General features: G+C 40.3%; 1 protein-coding gene across 1 annotated transcript in view; it reads left to right on the top strand.

The window, feature by feature from the left end:
• Positions 1 to 21,847, top strand: part of LOC103919776 (microtubule-associated serine/threonine-protein kinase 4-like) — a 178,820-nt gene extending 156,973 nt beyond the window's left edge. Inside the window, exons 19-28 of the mRNA XM_009327332.1 lie at positions 1,278 to 1,400; positions 1,621 to 1,733; positions 3,671 to 3,798; positions 3,901 to 4,133; positions 6,029 to 6,229; positions 9,660 to 9,889; positions 11,723 to 11,845; positions 13,622 to 13,758; positions 14,484 to 14,665; positions 15,507 to 21,847. Of these exons, the coding sequence (XP_009325607.1) occupies positions 1,278 to 1,400; positions 1,621 to 1,733; positions 3,671 to 3,798; positions 3,901 to 4,133; positions 6,029 to 6,229; positions 9,660 to 9,889; positions 11,723 to 11,845; positions 13,622 to 13,758; positions 14,484 to 14,665; positions 15,507 to 19,378 (5,342 nt within the window). The 3' untranslated portion in view covers positions 19,379 to 21,847. The remainder of the gene's footprint in view (positions 1 to 1,277; positions 1,401 to 1,620; positions 1,734 to 3,670; positions 3,799 to 3,900; positions 4,134 to 6,028; positions 6,230 to 9,659; positions 9,890 to 11,722; positions 11,846 to 13,621; positions 13,759 to 14,483; positions 14,666 to 15,506) is intronic.
• Positions 21,848 to 23,157: the final 1,310 nt, after the last annotated feature.

Here is a 23,157-nt window from a genome sequence, read left to right as displayed (position 1 = left end):
ACTCCCGTGCAGGCTGCTCTCCACAGGGTCACAGGTCCTGTCAGGAGCCTGCTCCAGCATGGGCTTCCCATGGGGTCACAGCCTCCATCGGGCATATCCACCTGCTCCGGCGTGGGGTCCTCCACAGGCTGCAGGGGGATATCTGCTCCACCATGGACCTCCATGGGCTGCAGGGGGATATCTGCTCCACTATGGACCTCCATGGGCTGCAGGAGAACAACCTGCCTCACCATGGTCTTCACCACGGGCTGCAGGGGAATATCTGCTCCAGCGCCTGGACCACCTCCTCCCCCTCCTTCTTCACTGACCTTGGTGTCTGCAGAGGTGTTTCTCCCACATATTTTCACCCCTGTCTCCCAGCTGCTGTTGTGCAGCAGTTTTTTACTCTTTTGTAAACATGTTATCACAGAGGCACTACTAACATCACTGATGGGCTCAGCCTTGGCCAGCAGCAGGTCCATCTTGGAGCCGGCTGGAACTGGCTCTATCGGACATGGGGGCAGCTTCTGGCATCTTCTCACAGAAGTCACCCCTGCAGCCCCCCCCCTCGCTACCAAAACTGTGCAACGTAAACCCTATACAATCAAGTTGTCAGTAACTCTTGCTACAGCAGGTTACCTGTTCAGTTTTTAGAGTTAGATTTATGCTTATTAATAACATCCTTGGCCACCTCCCCAGGACAAAAATTCCAATATTTCATTTTGTTCTTATAGTTGTTTCTTAACTTGAAACTAGTGTAATTGTTTAACACACATTATAACAAGTAGGCAGTAATTGATAAGAAGATAAATGATAAGGTATTTTCTGTAGAATTGCATATTACTGCCATAAAAGACCAAAAGGAGCTCCTGATCAGCGATGGTATTTTCATTGAGCAACTATTAAGAATCATTCTTCATTACTTTCTAACTTGTACTTACTCATCTAGTGCGCTTATTTGTATTTTGATTACTACTACTACTACTACATCTGATGCTTCTGACTAATGTGTAGCTGACAGATAATAATTAGTATATCCAGAAAAATAGAAATGTTAAAAATGGGGAAGATGATAAAGCAATGCTACCACTGTTAAAGAAATGGCAACAATAAAACAGGGACAGGGAGGTGCTCTGACAGGTTTGGGAGATTCTAGTGGAAATGGGTAGTAGATGTTCCTGCCTACGGTGATGACTATGCCTTTCCATGGTAATTTGCATTTTTTGGCCGGGGTTTAGTTGAATTAATGTCAGAGGATTTGGTATAATTTGCTTAGTGTTTTTCTCTGGCTCCCCCAGGTGGTGCATATGAAGTAAAGCAGCATCAGTTCTTCAGGAGCCTTGACTGGAATAGTCTGTTGAGGCAGAAGGCAGAATTTATTCCACAGTTGGAGTCTGAAGATGACACCAGTTATTTTGACAGTAAGTGTTTGATGGTATTAAAAAATGTGATGAACACCTTGTTTAAATAATCACGGCTTTGACTTTTGCTTACTGCTTTGAAAATCTTTATCAGAACCAGTGGCAGCTTGCAATTTTACAAGAAGTAATCTTAAGAACAAAATTATGTGTTTAGTTAATATTAAAGCTTGGTACCCATTCTTCCTGATAAATTCAAATGTTTTATTTCCCTTGTCTGTAGCTCGTTCTGAGAAATACCACCATATGGAAACTGAAGAAGAAGATGATACCAATGATGAAGATTTTAATTTGGAGATAAGACAGTTTTCCTCATGTTCACACAGATTTTCAAAAGTAAGTAAAAATTGCTGTAATGTTAGTGTGTTTGTGTACATAAACATTTTGCTACTTTTATAGGGTTTGGAAATGCTAGATACGGAAGAGATGTATAGGGCATTGTTTCTTCAAGAAATGTTAACTGAAATTGAGCAAAAATCAAATGAATACCATTAAATCAAAACATGAGACGATTCTGTAGGAAAGTTATGTCTTGAATCCCTAAGAAAGTAATAGAAAATTACATAAATATGTTGGTATTTTCTGTAGAAAATTCATGATAGCATAAGAGGAAGTTTAGGGAAACTGTTCTGTTAAATGCTAATGCATGTTCCTTACATTGGTTTCCTTGTACACAGTTTGCATGTTGCTCCAGTTGTGTCCTGCGTATCTTGCAGGTGATGGCATAACAAAGATGACAGTACTAGCCTATAGTAGCTATTAATTAAATGACATTAGACTGAAGAGAAAAAGCAAGGTAGCGGTTAGCATGTGATTTGGTCAAGGAGAGATGTGGATTTGAAGGATTGATTTGAATGCTGTGAATTGAGGGTAAAGCTGACTGTCCAAAGGGTAGTACACTTTAGTAGTTCAGATGAGAGCTAATTATTGCTGGATAAGGGATGTCAGTAGGAGCAGAGTGGACATGCTCAGGAAATACCGTGGAGGGTAAATTGGCAGGAAATAATGGAAGTGGAATGCCTAATGAGCGTGCTTTTAGTCTTAACATAGCATCCAGCAGTGATTTTCAAAAGCTTTATATTTAAAAAGTTTCTTTAACCTACTTTAGGAACTGTTTAAAGGTATTTGGAAAGTCTGTGTTTGTATCTTGTTTGTCCTGGGTTATGCTTTAAGGAATTGGTGGGTTTTATGCTGGCTCTGCAGTAGCATGTACGTAGTAGCATGGAAAAGCAGAGACGGGAATTGTGGATGTAGTTACCCTCATTTTATGTAAACTCTGTATTTTGACTCGGTGGTATGTTTCAAATTAAGATACTGGTAAATGACACAATCTCTTTGGAGATAACTTGGACAAGAGGTAGTGGGCACAAACTGAAATACAGGAAGTTCTGTCTGAAGACAAGGAAACGCTTTTTTACTGTGAGGGTGATCAAGCACTGGCACAGGTTGTCCAGAGAGTTTGTAGAGTTTCCATCCTTGGAGGTCTTCAAAAGCCATCTGGACCTGTTCCTGAGCAACCAGCTCTAGCTGACCCTGCTTGTGCAGAGGGGTTGGACAACATGACCTGCAGAGGTCCCTTCCAACCTCATTCTGTGATTCTGTGAACTTCTGTCCTTTTGAAAGCTCTGTACCACAGTAATAGTTTGGTTTGTTGATGTCGTTATGTCATTGCATCTCTAGCTGTGCCTCTCAGGCTGTAGAGTATACAGCTTACAATTTGTGTGCTGTTTGTCAGCTAAGCAAACAGGCTTCCAATGATCAGAGTTTTTCTTCTAAATCCTTTAGCCAAGTAATTTATGCGTAACTCTAAAGTCAATTCAGATTAATTTTTCTGCTTTCCACACCTGACTGGTAGGTACTGAGTCAGTATCTTAGGGTTAAGTCTTTTTTACCTTGATTGGCTTTATGGTTGTGAATTAATCCAAGACGTGCATTAATTCTGTGACCTAGAGACCCCAAGGATTTTGTTTGTTTGTACTCTCTTGATTCACACAGTTAAATGGGGAGAAAGCTGATGAATTCGTAATGAGAAGAGATGTTATTCATGATCCTGTATGTGAGGAGCCAAGAAGGCAAAATAGGAAGGCATTTTAAGAACACAAACTCTTGGAAATTTAAAAAGGTTCAAGAAGTTTGAAGTTTGCACTCTGAAATACTGTATAAGCATTTAGAACATGCAGAGTACAACCTGAAATGTGCTTTCCTGCATATCTTTTTATATCAAATATGTCAGTGATGAGTTGGTTTTTTTGTGTTTTTTTTGCCTGTAATAGGTTTTTAGTAGCATAGATCGAGTCACTCAAACGCAAGGTGAAGAAAAGGAAGATGCAGGAGACAAAACAAAAAGTGTAACATTGCCTTCTGTGGAATCTTTTAGCTGGAGTTCAGAATATTCTGAAATGTAAGTAGAAGGCGGTGCTAGAAGTGGTCCATGTCCTGCTTGTCAGGTAGCAGGCCTCCTCATCTCAATAACTGCATGAGAGTTTGCTTATTTTTAATGCAGACAACAAATATCTACGTCCATCTCCTCTGACACTGAGAGTAGCAGGCAGCGGCACAGTTCTGGTTTGCTTCCAAAGTTGGCCATATCAGCCGAAGGAGAACGGGATGATTCCACTGGCTTAGTGGGACCCCGGGAGGAACAGGAAAAGCCCACATTTGTGAGCGAGGAAATAGTGCAAGACGAACCTGAAGTAACCACTCCAGCAAGTACAATCAGCAGCTCCACGCTATCAGGTAATTCACAGTGGGTCTCTTGACTGATGACATTAGGAACAGTTGTGGACCTTCTTTGTTTAGCAGTAGCATTCATGGATTTAGAAGTCCTGTATTTCAGAACTGCTTTAAAAAAAAGGCATCCCAAGAGGGGTCTGGTTTGGGCTCAGGCTCAAGCTAATAAAATCTCACGAAAATATGGATGGGAAAGTTTCAACATTTTTGGAAATGCCAACATTTGGTGTCACCCCGCTGACTCTGGAGGGCTGCTAGGCAAGTGAATAAAACAGTGACTTGACCATAGAGCCTTTGCAGGATCCTTCTGTGGAGAAAAGGAGTCTTAGATCCCTTGAGCACTTAAAGCACTATTTTTATATTTTCCCTCACTGAAGTTGGTGATCTTTTGATTGATCATCCTGGAGTCATTCCAACTGATCTGTATTGCTGTTTTCTAACATTCTGTGCTGCACCATTGTGTGTTTTTAATTAAGACATCTCTATGATGTACGCCTTTCAGAATTGGCAGAGTTGTCTTTGACTTGTGGAAGTCACTTTTGTCATTAGGAATCTAGGAGGGAGTGTTGTAAACCATTCCCTACTTAAATTTATTTCCTTTATACATCACTCTCCCAGCTCAAGTATTTGCATGTGTTTCAGTAGGATCTAGAGCCCTAGTATCTTGCTGGTTTTGTACTTGCAGAGGAGAGTTTTGTGTAACTGTTGGAAGACCTGATACCTAACACAGATCCAGGCCTATATCAGTTTCATGATTGTCCATATATAGGTTCCAGTTAATTTCTCTACACTTTTACCTGTCTTCAACGTATTTCTCTTTTGTACCTCACCGAATTTTCTCAAGATAACCCCTTCAATTCCTATACCCCTAATTTCCCTTGTAGTCCGCATTTTTTGCATTTTCCTTCCCCTTCCTCTTCTCCATTTCTGGGAGAATAAATTTCCTCAGGCTCATCCAGTTGTACAACCATTTCCATCTCCTTCCTTTGTCTAAAACCTTGACTATCCTGTATCCCAAGTCTTCCTCACTCCCCCCAACCCTGTGTTATGGTGTTGGCATTAGCACAGCAGTGACTGTGATAACTCAAAGCATCTGATCCTCTTCTGTCACTTATCAATTACATGTAAGAGTAATTTAATTTTTCTGTGGTACGTTAGCAATAGGATATTCAGTGACCTTAAAGGAATACTAGGAATTACTGCTATGTTTTTAAACAGGCGACCTACCCTTGGTACGTGTTTCATAAGGTCATACAACCTTCCTGTGACATCTTTGAATTTTCGAAGAAATCCCGTGCAGGTTGTTCACGTGACACAAGACCTTTATGGGGTTTTTTCATTGTTTGAAACATTGTTGTCCTTCCTCCATTCAGTATTGTGGAAGTTCATTACCTATGATAGACTAATACCAATGTGGTTGTAATACTGAGTTTAGTGGTGCCAGGTATCTTTCTCCTGTGTGGTAGAAAACCACCCAAAGAGTAAAAGCAAAAGATAATAATTAAAAATTAAATTATACTTAGTGTTTTAATGGTTTTGGAAAAGTTGTTAAGCTGATAGCAACTTCTGTAGATTTGAAGCCTTTTATTTACTTCACGAAGAGTTCATGTGAAAAATAAACGTATGATTAAGTTCTCTAAGGTGAATGCTGCATATTGAGATACCAGACTTGCTTCAGCTTTTGTCTCTTATTTTACTTTAGTCAGTGACTACAAAAAACTGTTGCTTCATTCTGTTAACATTTATGCATTCTGTAGGTCTGGCAGAATTACTCAGATTTCTGTAATGTTGTTTTATGAACTTGTTAACAGAAAGAAAAATTTCTATCTCACAATTGTACTGTTTCCCCTCCCTGACCCCCAGTTTTCCCTCAATGTGTTTATCCCTTCTTCTTTGTACAGTTGGCAGTTTGTCAGAGCACTTAGATCAGATAAATGGAAGAAGTGAGAGTGTGGACAGTACAGATAACTCCTCAAAGCCACCCAGTGAAGTTGCATCTCACGTGGCTCGTCAGCGATTAGAAAGCACAGAGAAAAAGAAGATCACTGGAAAAGTCACAAAGTCCCTTTCTGCAAGTGCTTTGTCCCTCATGATCCCAGGAGGTAGAGATAAATCTTTTTGTTTGAAATGTTATGATTTATGCATACTTGATGGTTTATGACATAAATGCAAGATTTTGGAGAGTCCAGAATGGATTGTGTGTCACACTTTTTTGTTTCTCTTGTTGTTCACGTGTGTTACTAGATGGTGCAATCCCATCAGCGAGTTACAGTGGTCACATTACAGCTGAGGGACCTTCTCTGACAGGGAAAAACGTAGCTTAGTGGTGACTACTTTGTGTTCGACTGTGTGCATGCACAGCAGGATGCAGGCTTCAGTCCTTGGCCCATCCTACACTAGGGGTGTAGCTTGAGTTTTAAGTAGATCACTATGTACAGCTCCAAGAATAGCTGTTTGTTACAGCAACACATTCAGCCTGACTAGTTCTCTCCCATCTTCCATAAGGAAAGGTGATAAGCCAGAGAGAAGTAGAAGTATTTCTACAAAAGTAGAAATAGCATATAGGCTCTTGTTTGTAGTACATTGGCTTACATGGAGTGCTCAAAATTTGAAGCCAGAAATATTGCTGTAAGTGGAAGTATAACAGTAGTATTGAATGTTTCCAGGTGAAGCATTGATGCTTTGCTTTTTAATGGTTCAGAATGAAGGTCCAAATTTCCCAAACTTTGAGGGATTTTTTCCAGAAGTGGGATTGCGTCTCAACTTTGCACACCGGCCATAATCTACTCTTAGACCTTAGGTGTAATACTGAAGTATCTGCTGGTCTGATAACATAACCCTGTATATTCAAAGGTGCCTTTGACAGTAACTTCAGCAGGTTGCTTCAAGGCCTCAGGCTAGTGGAGAATTGTACAGTGTGAAAGACTTATTTCTGTCTCTCCTCTTAGACTTCGTCTGTCTTTGGGTTGTGAAGCTCATGTGCCCCTTAATACCTTGGTGAGCAAACACTGTGCTATTGTTCATGTGTATTGGAGACCCTGGAGAGGTGAAAGGCCCATCTGATCCCTATTACTGCAGGAATTTCTGATTCACCTCATGTTTTCCACCATTCTTCACCATACAGTTTAAAGAACAGCATAGGCTTCCTATGCAGTACCTGTAATTCCAGCAGCTAACCATAAGGATTTTTTAATGAGATAAGTCAAGAGGAAAATGTTGAGTCTCAGTTAAAGAGGAGTAGTTTGCCATTGCTTGAATGAGGGCAACTAGGTGACAATGAAAAGAATACTTAGCATTTCTGTGATGCTGTCCCAATGTGAATGATCATTCTCTCAAAATGCATGAGAGAAATGAAGATGACTTTATTTCTACAATGATAAAGGTAGTGACTGCATGCTCAGTCTGTTCAGGGCAGTGTTGACACTGAAAACTGCAAGTGGCTTGCAAACACTCTGGGCTTGTTCCTTGTGTAGACTCTTTCTTCCAAATAATATTTCTATCCCAAATGTCTTTTTTTTGAGGGGATACCCCTGTAACAGTTAGCACCATGGTTATATTTTCTGCTTGTAGAGGGCCTGTAGTGCATGCTAATTATTGAGATTAGCTATCACAGGAGCATGATGTACACACAGGTAATTACACAGCCAAGTAACACTCAGGAGTTATTCATCAGTTTGTATTCTAGTAGTTCTTTCACAGCTGTTGAGTAAGAATCACTAAGTTCAGAGATGATATAGACTGAGTTACCATGCTCATTAAGCTATGGTTTTCTTTTAGTTTAATCTTAGTATCATTCTATAAAATCCAAACTTAGCTTTGCCTATACTTATAAATTTTGTCATTATGTCTGTATCAACCAAAATCTTATATGTTAGCTGTACCTAATACTGTCCAAAAAACCTACCTTGTTTATCCATAAGATAAACTACGGCAACAGATGGCTTGTGGTCCTGACCTGAGTCATGTGGCTGAGAGTCACAGGACCAGGACACGTCTCACATGCAGCAGAAAGCAAAGGACGGGGGATCTAGGCATGTTTCAGAGCCAGAGGGTGACAGTGACAGTCCCCTTGGGGCTTGGCTGTTCTGTGGGATTTCAGCATTAACCCAGTGATACCGATCTCTGGGAGCCTCTGGTGACTTGCATCCAGGGAGTAGCGTCTCTGCTGTCAAAGCGTATCTGCCCTCACATGATATGGCTTGGCATGGACACCAAACCTGGAATCTTTCTGGGCTGCATTCTTTTGCAGAGCTGTCACCCTGTTACAGTCACCAAAGTGTGTTTTGTGCTGCTGCAATTGTGTTTACATTTGCACAAGCATGAGCACATAGTGCTTTCAGAACAGTTAAATAAAACGAAGCCGTAATTGATATTGTTGTTGCGAGAAATTCTTGCGGTCTTACATGATGTAGCAGAATGTAGAGATGGAGGCTTGGTACAAGCATTGAGTTACTGTCCTATGTACCAACTAGATATTGTGGTTTACTTACAGTAGTCTTTATCTGTATCTATATATAACTGAAACCGAAAAATCAAATAGTGCTTTGTTTAGCACTGCTGGATGATTTGGGGGATGGTTTGGGGTGTGCTCACAGTAACATCTGCTACCAAACTCTGATTTTCTTTTCATGAGTGTTTGTTAGGAAGAGGCTGAGAATTGTTCTTTCAAAGTTAGCAATGAGCATGTTTCCTATCTAAAAGGAAAAAGCAGTCTACATTTAACATGTTAACCCTTGCATGAAAAAATACACTTTACGCTCCAGGGAAAGAAATTTAGTTCTAAGATCTGGTTGTTGGTGTCATGGTTTAACCTCAGCTGGCAACTGAGCACCACACAGCCGCTTGCTCACTCCTCCCCACCAACACCCCTGGTGGGATGAGGGAGAGAATCAGAAGAGTAAAAGCGAGAAGACTCATGGGTTGAGATAAAGACAGTTTAAGAATTGAAGTAAAATAATAATAATAGTAATAAGAATATACAAAGCAAGTGATGCACAATGCAATTGCTCACCACCCGCCGACCGATGCCCAGCCAGTCGCCAAGCAGCGGGCCCCCCCCCAGTCAGCTTTCCCCCAGTTTATGTACTGAGCATGACGTCACATGGTATGGAATGTCCCTGTGGCCAGTTTGGGTCAGCTGTCCTGGCTGTGCCCCCTCCCAGCTTCTTGCACCTCCAGCCTTCTCAGTCGGTAGAGCATGGGAAGCTGAAAAGTCCTTGACTAGTGTAAGCACTGCTTAGCAACAACTAAAACATCGGTGCTTTATCAACATTGTTCTCATGCTAAATCCATAACACAGCATTGTACCAGCTACTAGGAAGAAAACTAACTCTATCCCTGCTGAAACCAAGACAGTTGGTTAAACTTTTCATTCACTAGGATACGCACCGATTGAGGAGGCGAGAGTGTTTATGCAAAGACAATGGTATACTTTGACACAAAGGTGTCATAAAACTAAGCAAATTCCCTGATCTGTGTCTGTATTTCTGTGTGCTCAGAATGTACTCTAATAGGCAGATTTTTTTCTTCCAGATGTGTTTGGTGTTTCTCCCTTGGGAAGTCCTATGTCTCCTCATTCCCTGTCATCTGATCCTTCATCCTCCCGAGATTCATCTCCCAGCCGTGATTCATCAATTGCTGCTGCAAGTCCTCATCAACCAATAGTAATTCACAGTTCAGGAAAAAAGTATGGCTTCACCATCCGAGCAATCAGGGTTTACGTTGGTGACAGCGATATCTACACTGTGCACCATATTGTTTGGGTAAGATAATACCTTTTTTTGCTTATATACAGCCACAGAAAACTGTAATGATGTATTTGCTTTTGAATTTTGTACCTATAGTATCTGTTTGTTGACAGTTACTGTGTAAATTGTGTCATTGTGCCAAACAATTTTCTTGGAATGAAATTTGTGCCTGTACACAAGACCAGTGTTGGCTGTAGGGATGACATAAGCTACCTTTGGCGGAAGTGGTACCTACATATGATGTTGACCTTCTGCATGGGTCACTTTCACTTTTGGCAAGTTTGGCAATTGTGACCAGCCATGTCTAAGTTCAGAGTACTGTGGCTTAGAAAACCAAAGGATTGGCGCAGCCCCTCATTGATTGAGGGCAGGATCTGCAAAACTAGGAGATTGTAAACAGAAATTGCTGAAATGTACGTGGAGTTTATTAAACTGCGTCAGTTAAGGGATTCGTGAAAGTCAACAGTATTTTACTAGACACAAGTTGGCTGATTTCAAGCACTGACTTTTCTTTTGTGTAGAAATGTGCAAATCATTTGGAATAGAGAATACCTTTGAGGATTCTATGGCACAGGAAAAAGACTGACTATCTGGAATAAATAGTGTATTTTTTCATCCTTTGTTGACTATTGATTTGAATGAAGTGGGAGACAGGCTAAAGGAAAAGACAGCAATTCTTGCATTTTATTGGTTATCAACCTCCTTAATTGTAAAATAAATATATATTTATGTAAATATGTATTTATATTTATCGTTAAGGTTGATAACAAATTATATATTTTATATAATTTATATATTATACATACATAAATAGAGAGTGTGTGTGTATAAACTGAAATATTTCAACTACCTTAAAATAATTTTGAAAAATTGATTACAAATACATCAAAAGCTCTGAAGTTTTGTACAGTGCTTTGTTTTAAATATGTATTGTAGGTTTTGAAGTAGCAATACTAAAGATGTGGTAGTGTATTACTCATGTTTTCATTCATGTTGTTTACCTCTCAGACCTATTAATCCATAAAGAACATTGAATCTGGAGAATGGGATACATTTGATAATGGAATAAATCAAAAAATTTGATTTCTTGCCACTGGTGTAGCATCACATCAGTGAAAGGAAGGGAAAAAATGGTACATTGCAGTAGAAGTGAAACCTTGGCTTTTTTTCAAAATACTATAGGTTTGTTGGTTTTTTTTAGCTCTGTAAGCACTGTAGGCTTCAGTAGTGGCTGCATGACTTAAAATTCTTCAAAAGCTCATTTTAGAATAGAATAAACTATTTAAGCCACCTTCAAAATAATTTGCAATTCAGTTTGTTTTGGTCCTTCGTCACCTTTGTGCTGCACTGTTCCCTCTAATGGGCAGCCTGGTGAATTTGACCAAATGAAAACAATCCTTACTATATGGTGGAGTTAATTTTTATCATGATTAGGGTACTTCATGTGACCACGGCCTTAATTACATCAGTATTTCTAAGTGTTGGATGCTAAAAATCTTCATTCAATTCTGAAATTTTGCCATGGGGAGTGAATCACCCCTTCTTTATCATGCATGAAAACTGCCCTGCTATACAGAGCTTACTTAATACCAGTGGCAGCAAGCAGTGTTTGTGAGCTTTAAAACCATTCCAGGCCCCGTGTAAGTATAAAGTTTGAGTAAGTAGTTGATGGTGAAATGGCTGGTCCGATTTTTCTTCTTTTCTTCCTTTATATAACTTAATATCTGTAAGTCTTCTTCATTGGCAACTGATTTCATAGAAAGAGTTAATTAAACAAAGCCTACTCTTGAAAGTATGAAGGTTAAACAGGAGTCCATTTTGTGTATATTCTCTTCGTCTGATTTCCAGAATGTGGAAGAAGGAGGTGCAGCTTACCAAGCGGGTTTAAAAGCTGGAGACCTGATTACTCATATCAATGGAGAACCAGTGCATGGTCTTGTTCATACAGAAGTCATTGAGTTGTTGTTAAAGGTAACTCTTGGGCAACTGGGATACAAAAAAGCTTGCTGTTTTCACCAAGGATTGCGGGGTTATGTTTGTTTTTTTCAGAGATTAGTTGTCAGATTTTGTGGTTGTTCAAGTACAAACTTTAAGCTACTATTGCACAGATCTGGAGAAAGGTCAATGACTTCATATATCCTGCTATGATTTTAGTTTCTCTGCAATAAACTGGCACTGCCGCTGAGATAGCTGAAGTACATTCGAGGCACTGACACAGAGATGTCTCTGTCTCTCAAAAAATTTGACATTTTCAAGCACTTTCTTGAATTCCCCCATCTTCATCAGGTAATTCAGGCTTTTGATGATGATGCTACTTCTCGTTTTCTCCTTTTAAAGTGAAATTGATGAGGAAAAGTGGAAACAAAGAATATGAAATATTTTCTTGCCTACTGTACAAGAACCTGCCTTTCATAATTTTATGGCCCAAAAGGTTTTTGTCTCATATATAGCCAGGCATGTCCCACAGAGCTTTTTTGCTTAATGAAGTTCTGATCCTGCAGTTGGACTTTTATGAATAATCTACCACATTTTGTGGAGTTTCCTGAGGTCTATCCTGTTAGAAAATTATAGGTTTTCCTTAAAAACAAACAAACAAAACCCCCAACTTTTTAAAATGAATGGTAGCATCTTAGCTTTTCACTGTAGGTCATCATATTGCAGTTTTTATGTAATCTTTTCAGCACAGACTAATGTAGGTCAGAATTATTTTAAACAGCTGTATATTTACTTCTTATATTATTAACAATTTATGATATTACATGCAGCTTTGCCTGTCAAAGCGAGTAGTCAGTTATAAAAGAAGATTGGAAAGCAATGAAGTAATAGGGAGATATAAAAAGCTGAGGAAAGGTGCAAAATACACTTTTCCTTAAGTCTTTATTTTCTTTCTCTGAAACCAGGAGGAACTTCCAAGTTTTCCAGTTTTGCAAGAAATGCATAAGAGAAAATTCTGTAATTTTAGGCAGTTGAGTCTGCAGTTGTTTTCCATGTCAGATACAGAAAAAGAGAAACATGACAACCCTGCACGCTACTTACAAGAGTAAACTCAAAATGAGAGATTGTTGTTGATCCAAATGCGCTGTATCATAAATTAATTTGGGCTATTGGAATTCCTTTGAAAAGAAGTTCACTGTAGTGGTATACAGTGCTGGGCAGGAGGTATGAATTTTTAAAACATGATATGGATATTTCCAGTTGGTTTTATTTACTAAGTCATCTGTTCATGCAAATGGTCCTAAAAAGCTTGACTTAATTATATTTGTTACCTCTTTTGAACAAGATAAAAGGATTGTTTGGGATTGATAATGAAGATTAAGTTTTCTCCTCCCTTTCGTCATTGTAACAGATACTGAGACATGAATGGCCAGTGAATGGACCGCTGTGCAATGACAGATGTTCTTTGTGGGGAAAATAGGATGTTTCTGTAGAAGCTTTCATCTTGAAAATTGCAGTCTTAGTCAATCCTTGGTCTCCTCCTGTCTAGCTACAATTATTGGAATTTCTCCTTGTCCCAAAGCTGGAATGGAGGAAGTTTAGGAAATTTTGCAGAATTTGAGATTTTTCCAATCATCGTTTATCTCACATAAATTAGCCTGGCAACGTCTGCATAGGGCTTCCTACACTGCCAGCTCTTACTCTGACATTGGAGTTCTGTCTGGTTGCATTCGCATTTGCGGTGTAGCTTCAATTTAAGGCAAAGTCATCTTGTATTACTTATACCTAAAGGTTTCTCCTACATTTTGGCAGAGTGGTAACAAAGTCTCGGTAACGACAACCTCTTTTGAAAACACTTCCATCAAGACAGGACCTGCCAGGCGAAACAGCTACAGGAGCCGAATGGTCAGGCGCAGTAAGAAAAGCAAGAAGAAAGAGAGTTTAGAGAGGTGAGTAATCTTTTTGTTTCATGGTGAATGTTTCCTTGCTTGTGTATACATAATTAATTTAAAATATGAAGTTAATACAGTTCTCTCTGAACTAGACAAGGTTGTTCAAACCTCGTCTTCTTCATCTTTTTACCTTCTTCTATGAGATCCTATGGTTGTAACACATCCTTCCAATCCTGTTTTGCCTAAACTAGATCTGTTAAAATAACCCCTAAAAATTTTGCATTGCACACACATAGATATGGGGAAGAAAGTGAGTGACTGAGGTTGCATCTTAATTTGGTTTAACTATATCTTTTTGTACTTGTTTAACTAAACTTTCTATTGCTAAGTTTATGGGCATTTTTAGTTTGATAAGTTTATGCGTATTTTGTAAATACATCACTAGTACTTTATAGATATCCCTTCAGTTTTGGTGGGTTCTTAAATTAAGAAACTGAAGATTTATACTCATAAGGAGCTAACAATTCTTCTGAAATACAGTGAGTAAATTTTAGTACAAATAGATTTAGTTACAATATCTATCCCACCTATTAGCAAATCAGGATATTTTCTAAACTTCACACTCTGCAGTGTGGTTTGCTTTCGTGTAAACATAGATTAATATTTGCTTTTCTGAGGTAATGGGAGAGGGAAGCAATGTCAGCTTGCAAGAGTTTTGCCTGTGGTACTGTATCTTCTGTGCATCTTAACTTCTGGTTAATGCTGTGCTCTTCTCACACTAGGAGAAGGTCTCTCTTTAAAAAGCTGGCGAAGCAACCCTCTCCTCTTCTTCACACCAGCAGAAGTTTCTCCTGCCTGAACCGGTCACTTTCATCAGGGGAGAGCTTGCCTGGGTCTCCAACCCACAGCTTATCTCCTAGATCACCTACTCCAAGCTATCGCTCTACTCCTGATTTTCCATCTGGTGAGTGTGAAGGAGTAGAGGGCAGAGGGAAGAGGGCTTGAAGTGTATTCTACTACTTGTGAGCTCCCCAGATCTGTTGCAGTCTGCTAAGAGTAGTCAGTTCTGAGAAGCATAATCATTGAACAGCTGGTTTCTGTCTGGAAAAAGGGAAGAAGGTTGCTGATGCAAAATCAGAGGTGTTTTCATGATACAGTAGCCCCTAAAAGGGAATTGTCCCAGCATTTAAATCCAAGTCCAATGGCTATAAATTGAGTAATAAACAATCCAAGTTTGGAGTAAAAAGTAGAATCTTGCCTACGAGAGGCTGATTGATAAAAGAATGAAACTGAGGAAAAAGTTGCTACATAATGGAACTAACATGAGCACTCATGAATGCAGATTTATTGCTGAAAAGATTGGATGGGTGCTGAAATATGCATCTTTCTGGCTCCTAAAAGCCTGCCCCTTTTTCCTGTTTTACTTCTATCATGATTTTAGTGTGTTACTAAAAGTGACTGCTGTTGTACAATCCTTTCGCAAAAGTAAACTATTTGGAAAGCCTTGATCATTGCTTTGAAGTGGCAGAAAGCATTAGCTATTCTATTTAAATAGAAGGAAGCGATAACGTAAAGGGGATGAAGGAACAGAGGGAGAAAGGGAGAAATAGCAACGTAATTGGAATGATGAGAGGTTTACAGCCCAGTCACTCCAAACCTTCCAAATTTTGCAACATTGTGGCAGCAGACTGCACATAGGCCTTTGGACAGGTGAAAGTTCTGTGTCACACTGAACATTTAGACAAGATTCAAAAAATCTTGCTAATCTTATGTTTGTTTGGTTTGTTTGTTTGTTCTTTTTGTAGGTACTAACTCTTCCCAGAGTAGTTCTCCTAGTTCAAGTGCTCCCAATTCTCCAGCTGGTTCAGGACACATAAGACCCAGCACTCTTCATGGCTTGGGTCCAAAGCTTGGTGGGCAAAGATACAGATCGGGAAGACGCAAATCAGCTGGCAGCATTCCTCTCTCTCCTCTTGCACGGACACCTTCTCCAACACCCCAGCCAACATCGCCTCAGCGATCTCCATCACCATTGCTAGGACATTCGATTGGAAATACAAAAATAGCTCAATCTTTTCCTAGCAAAATGCACTCCCCTCCAACAATTGTAAGGCATATTGTTAGGCCAAAGAGTGCAGAGCCACCAAGATCTCCACTGTTAAAGAGAGTCCAATCTGAAGAGAAACTTGCGCCCTCTTATGGCAATGATAAGAAACACTTATGTTCACGAAAACACAGTCTGGAAGTGACCCAGGAAGAAGTAAATAGAGAATTGTCCCAAAGGGAAGTAACTCTTCAGTGCTTGGAGGAGAATGTGTGTGACATGCCATCACTCACACGAGTCAGGCCTGCAGAGCAGGGCTGCTTGAAACGACCCATCTCCCGAAAATTAGGTAGGCAAGAATCCATCGATGAGCTAGACAGAGAGAAGCTGAAGGTCAAGATAGTTATGAAAAAGCAAGATTTTGCTGAAAAAGCAAATGCACCTAGCAGTGAACCAGAAAATCCCAATACCTTAAGATTGGAAGAAAGAGACAAAAAAGCATTCCAGAAGGTATTAGAAAGATCAAATCAATTTGAAACGAAAATTGTTGCTTTGGAGACCCAGTCAGCTGGTGGCATACTCAAAGACACCCTTCAAAAGAATGCAAACTTGAGATCAAATGATGGTATTGCTTTAGATGCACAGATGTTGTGTCATGGGCCTCCGCCTAATGAACTCAGTCATATTTCTTGTGACTTCAAAAGAATTTCCCCTCCGTGTACACTACAGGATGTGCTACCTCAGTCCTCTGACAGGATGCTAAATGGAAAGGGAGAAAACACAGACAAAAATGTACCAACAAAAGAATTTGTCAAATTTGAAAGATTAGATGGTAAACTTCCAAATGTTGATTATCTTAGAAAGAAAATGTCCATTGAAGAAAAAGATGACAGTGTCTGTCCAGTGCTAAAACCCAAATTGACATCAAATATTCATGAATGCCTTCAACTTAATACAGGCAGACCCATAAACATACAGCAGGACTCCACTGCAGTTGCCGATGGTAGAGCATTTATCGGCAATGCACATGCTGCTCAGATTAACTCGGTTTCTTTTGTTCCTCTCAAGACCTTGAATGGCCGAGTAGACATGAGTGTGGAAAAATCAGCCCTTATTTCCACTGAGGCTCCTGTCAGAAAAAGTCCCTCAGAATATAAACTTGATGGGAGGTCTGTTTCCTGTTTGAAGCCAATAGAAGGCACATTAGACATTGCCTTACTTTCTGGGCCACAGGCTTCAAAGACTGAACTGCCTTTGTGCGTGCTGCCAGAAGGACAGAGCACCAGCAGTGATGGGGGATCTCCTAACCTCCCAGCACCACAAGGGAGTGGTGGGAAGGCAGAACTGGCCCGTCAGAAAGAGCCATTGTTAAGCTATTCAAAATCTGGCAAAGTCAACGTATCAGAGCCTCAGGTTCTGCAAGCAAGCAAGAGTTCTCCAAATCCACCAGTCATCCCCGCGGCTGCAGAAGTAGTGACAGACAAAAAAGTTTCTAGTCCAGCTACTAAAGGCAATATTTCTGTTATTGAAGCTATTCAAAAGAAAGACACCTCCCCTTCAAAACAGAAGGACAATTCAGTGGAGGCAAAGACTTGCATTGTTCAAAGTCAGAGTGTTAGAACTACTCAAACATACTCCAAACTTTCTGCTGTCCAAAGCACTCCTGAAAAAGCTGTAGGAAAAGAGAAGCAAATACAAAAGGAGTTGCCTGCCAAACAGCCAGTAGCCCAGAGAAGTTGTGAGCCTATCCCTGCAAAGGTGGAGGTGATTAGGGAATCATCTCTGAAGGTATCTGTCTCAGATGTCCTGATAATGAGCTACTCCAAAAGCAATGAAAAAAATTGTGCTGATTTTGCCATTCCACCTCAGATGCAAGGAAAAATGCAGGCAGCTGGCCCCAAGGCACAACCTAAGGATGGCAGAGAATCACTGAAACAGTTAGGCAGAGATGACAGCAGTGTTGCTAGTAGTTTTGTGGAAAGGGACATAACCAAGCAGAAAGTTCTCAGTGAGTCTAAGAAAGTTATCACAGAGTCAAAGAGTGAAGCTCTTCCACCCAAACAGCTCATGCAACCCTCAGTAGATTGTGATTCTAAAAATGAGAAGTCTGCACTGGTTTCCTCTGTGCAGAAGGACAATACCAAAGATTTAGGAAAGAAAGATCAGAAACAGCTCACTGACATAAGGCTTCAAACTACTGAGAGAGAGCAGTCCAACCAAGTTCCTCGGCAACAACTTAACACTTCAGGCTCCCCTGCTGTGAGAGACACTGTAAGCAGAAACTGTGCTGTAGATGTTCATGCAGGTGTTCAAGAACACGTGAAGCCTGCTGCCACCTATGTGGAAAGCAGCAGTAATAAAAACAGGCCAGTCTCTGATTCAAGTTCCTCTAAGTCTAAGTACTTGGATAAACAGACATTGTCGCAAAAATCATGCACTCCAACCGTAAAAGAAAAAGAAACTGTTATTCAGGTGTCTACCAGCTCCCGGAAAGATGGGAAACTTGCCAGTAAAAATGCGCTAGATCCCCTTTCTTCTGTTTCAGGCTCTCTGAGAAAAACGAGTAATGAACATGTGCAGGCCGAAAGGCCTATGAGTTTGGAGCATGGCTCAGTAGCCACCCTCCAAATGAGCAGCATCACTCCTGACACCAAACCCAAATCCTCTGCTGTTGGCCCGGTAGCAGCAGGCACAGAGAGTTCTAAGCAGATGCAGAGGCAAGAACCAGCAGGCTTGGGGGAATCTGCTGATCGAAAGCAACTTCACCTCAGTGAAAAACAAACCATGTCTTCAAAGTTTTCCACTGTGAAAGACTGTCTCTTGCTGAGCAAACAGGCAGACAGAAGTCCTAGTAACCAGATGATCTCTGCAGACAAAAGACCTGAAGGAAAAATATGCACTGACGCACTTTATGTTCAGCTTGACAGTGGGAAAGTAGAGCCTACCCTTTGCCTCACAAACTGCGATACCAGAGGAAAAGGAGCAGAAAAAGCAACTGCAAGTAGCAAAAGCTCTCAAGATTCAAAAGGGAAAGGACAAGTTAATCAAAAACAGCCAGAGGATGCAAACAAGCAGATTGCAATAAAACACTTGTCGGCTGCCAGCGGGCAGAGTTCTTGTCGTGTGGCTGCAACACCAGGAAAGCTGCTGACTTGTTCAGCCAATTTGTCTGAGTGTAGACAAGAAGTATCTGTTTTGTCCTCAGCAAAGAGTGATGCATCTTCAGCAAAGGTTAAAGCAGGCTCACCTGAGCTTCCTGCAACCTGCAAGGAACTAAATAAGAAAAGCACCTCTTCCGCAGGGAGCGGTAAGGTGGAAATGACTAAAAGTGTTTCACTGATGGCTTTGCACAGTGCTGCTGTTGCAGTAGAAGCCCACCACCCTGCTTCAAACCTTGGGGGGAAACCCGGAAATCAAGAAAAGTCTTTTTTTGTTAACACTGTGGATGTAAAGGGAAAAGATGCCGTTCAGGCTCAGCAGTCTGCTTCAAGAAAACAGAATGTAGGTAAAGATTTATCCAGGTCAGCAACCACACCTGACCGCGCTAATGCACTTTCTAATGACAAAGACACAGCTCGGCAGCGGCGAGGAAAGGAAGCTTCACGGAGCAGTCCTCATAAAAAATCCTGTTAACTGTAAGACCTGGCAGGTGTGAATTCAAGACTAGCTGAAAACAATGTCAATATATTGGACTGCCTTTAAACCAGCACTGTGTCGTGTCTTTGTGCAGCAAAGCTTTCATGTCACTGATGAAAGAGAACAGGGGATATGTAAAAAGAGGACTTTTTTTCAAAATGCCTTCCCAATTGTAACCGGTAAAACTGTTACCATATAGTATTTGTACAAAAATACCTTTACAGCTGAGAGCTGTTGAAGAAAAGATTTCCTGTGTAAATACCTAGCGATGTGTTTGGGGTTTGAATGTAGCATATATACTTTGCTGCTGATTGCATTGTTTACTCTCCCCTTTTTTTAAGATAGTTGCTTTGCCACTTATTTGCCATAGTCGAATATGAAACCGAATAATTAAAACTCAGACCTGGCATGGTCTGACTGGAATGCCAAAATGCACAAGCATTGGTCTGACTGGAAAACAAAAACAGGCCTCATTTTTACTTACTAAAAATCCTAGCTAGAGGTTAAAAGAATACTAGTACAGTATAAATATGGTGACTTATTGTGAGTTTTTACATGTATTTTTAATAATCCAATTTTGATAGTACTGTACCTGGCTGACTGCTTCACCAGATTTAACACAAGACCTAACCGCATCTCCCTGCTGCACAAAGCCTGTCTCTTAGAGTAGGTGTCATTAAAGCTACAGGAGGACCACTTGGTTGTCAGGGCATCCCAGCAAGAGTCGTGTTCTCTGGTGAAATAGTGGTTCTCGTCTTGTCTATTGGGAGTGTGTTCTGTGACCTTCACCTCAGACAAGGCTGAGACTCTGAAGCACATGCCGTGTGCTTAGTTTTTGCTGCAATCCTCTCTTGAGTTCCTTGAGCTTTTTTAAATTCAGGCCCTTACAGTGTGAGGCACAAGTATAAGCACATGAATTGCAGTACTAGTATGTTCATCCCTGTTTTTTAATACATTTAGAGAATACGTATTATCATGGCATATAGTTAGCTTCATAATTAGCTTCATACAGCTGTAGCTTTTTTTCTATTTTATGACAAGATAAAAAGGAAAAAAAGCAGTTTCAGTATCATATCTTCAAAAAAGTTCAGGACATCCAATACATTTTAATACATAGCTGGGGCCTTATGTTGTAGACTTAACTTGCTGTTTTTTAGCAAGTAATTCTGGGTTTCACATGCATTTCTAAATGCATTGAGTAGCTCCATACATTTCATAACATAATCTTTTTATTTGTATGCAAAAAAAGTAAATACTGTAATTATAAAAGAAGCATTTTGTAACAAAGGAACCTGTTGGAGCTATTTGGTGCTAGAATGTGACTGTCTTCTTACTTTTGCTAAGCCTTATTTAAATTTTGTATACCGTGGAACATGTAGACTTCGATCATTTTAGCGTAGAGGTATTTAGTTTGTTTCGAAGGATGAAAGCTAAAATTTGAAACATGTACAGAAGCACTACAAAACACCGTTGCAGATGCGTGGTTTTTAATGATTGGGATCAATAGAATAGTGGTTTATTTCTGTTGTATGTACCCACAGTAGAGCTAGGCCCCTACCTGTTTCATCAGGGCTTATGGATTGTCTTTCTGTCCCAAAAGCTAGAAAATTGTTCATAAAAGCACAGTGTAATCTTGACTTGGAGGTTTGTATGACAACTGACAGTGTGCAGAATTCACTTCCCTCTGGTGAAAACTTTATTATACTGATTAGTTGAGTTGGATTACAGCAAACCATCGTGGAAAGATAATATCACAAACAAGTCCTTCTGATTTTACATGTGGCACTAGAACATTCATACTGCCTTTGATGCGTTCACAGAGGAGCTAGTGAGTAATGGATAGTATTTTTTTGAGCAGTTTTAAAGATAAAATGGTCTCGACATTTACAGTTCATCTGTGCTTTGGCAGTTACTACAAATGAATGCTAATGCACTTCGAAATAACATTTCTGTCTGGGAGGTATTTCCTAGTTTACAGTCTTCTGCATTTTTTCAGCTATCCTCTTGTTTCCTTTAAAGCACATCTAGCTATTTGTTTACAGTATACCTTTGTGTATATTTTGTATAGTTCATTATCACTTCTGACAAATAAGTTCTTTGCATTTTGGAAGTGTAACAGTGCTTAAGCTTGTGTTCATATAGTACCTGTTTGTTGGTGTTTGCCTTATCAGTGAGCTGTTAGAGATCCTCCTACCTGTGTGCTACTTAGTCAGTCTTTATGTGAGCGTAGATCTGATGTGTTCTTTTGTAGACTTCCTGCTGTAGACTCCTCAGCTTACAAAAAAAGAAAAGAAAAGAAAAAAAAAAATGTTAGGGTCTGTGCAATAAAGTGTTTGCAGTCTTATTTTCTCTGAGAAACTCCTTATGGATGTCATAATTGTTGTATATTGAACACGATTATTTATACTTATGCAGTTGCATAACATTGAAATAAAAATTCAGCATGAAACGCTGTTGTGTTAGCATTTTTCCTTGAACTGCTTTCACTCCTGTAACTTAAGGCACATCTCTGCTCTACTCAGAGGCGGGCAGTTGTTTGGGTTTTTTTCCCTGGGGCCAACTCCACCCCTTTAGGCACATGCTGGCCAAGGATTTTGCATGACAAAATGCAGTTTAGTCTGGAGACGGAGGAGGTCTGCATAGCTGCGTATCTCGTCTCAGGCAGTGGCTGGAACCACTGCTCTGCTGTTGGGTAGGTGGGCATGGGGTGGTATTGGACGACATATCCTGACTGGTAGCTAACAATGGCAGTAGGCTGTAACGTGACATTTAAATCTTTCCTCCAAAACATGTATCATCATTCATTACAATAGGTCAGTATGTTTTTAAATACCTTCTCAAAATACCCAATCTTTATTGATTTTTTTAGTTCGTGCTAAATTTTCAGCTTTAACAAATTCCTGGAGCATGTGTAAGTGCAATGTTTTCTTCAGTTTTGAAATCTCTACCCCTTGAATGTCATCAAATCCTCCTTTATTCTTTTTTTTCTCAGAAGATAAAATAGATGTAGTGAACCAGACAAGGAGATGGAGCAGAGCACCTTAGTATCCAGTGGCCTCTTTGATGAAGAAAAATCCTTTTGGCAGGAGGAGCAACAGGGCAGGATTATTGCTCCCCTGATTTTCATCTTTCCACTTCTTGCAGAGGAGCGGCATCTATTAAAATACATGTGTCTTTACTGTTCCATTGCTGGTAGCTCTACACAGCTGGTTGGCACATGCCAGGAACTGTTTGCCTGGTGGGGGGGGGATATTTTTGTTCACATTTTGTTATTGCATTGTTTTCTCTGTTTTTTCTCTGTACAAAACCATGTGCAGCAGTGTTACAGCATTTCTTTTGCTGCTTTGCTGTCTGTTTGAAACCAATAGGTAAGGGGAAGCTGCAGGTCACCCCCAAACTTTCCAACTTGCTGTGACCCAGCAGAAGGCAGGTAGTCTGCAAAACTGGTGCACTGGCAGGGGGTGTGATGGGTCAAGGAGGGGAGAGCAGGATCTGGCAGCTCAGGGAAAGGAAATCAGTAGAGTTGAGAATTGACTCTGGATCTAACTGCTCTGCCTGTTGTGCCGTCTCTGGTTGTGGACAGCAGCAGTCACCTCTGCCTGGGGAGGCATAGAAACCTGCATGCCCAAAGTGAGCCTCCATAGTGTTCAGGGCCAGAGAAAAGGGGTGTTGTAGGGGGTTTGTGTTGAGGAAGAAGTTGGGAGAGAAAGGTGACTGCTATTACATCTGGCATGGCCTGTTATCCTCACTTCTACTGTTCTAAGAAGAGACTGCAC

Source organism: Pygoscelis adeliae, unplaced genomic scaffold (genome assembly GCF_000699105.1).
Source record: "Pygoscelis adeliae isolate BGI_AS28 unplaced genomic scaffold, ASM69910v1 Scaffold26, whole genome shotgun sequence".
Taxonomy (NCBI): Eukaryota; Metazoa; Chordata; class Aves; order Sphenisciformes; family Spheniscidae; genus Pygoscelis; species Pygoscelis adeliae.
Note: the sequence above shows the minus strand (reverse complement) of the source record. Positions and strands in the feature narration are given on the sequence as shown.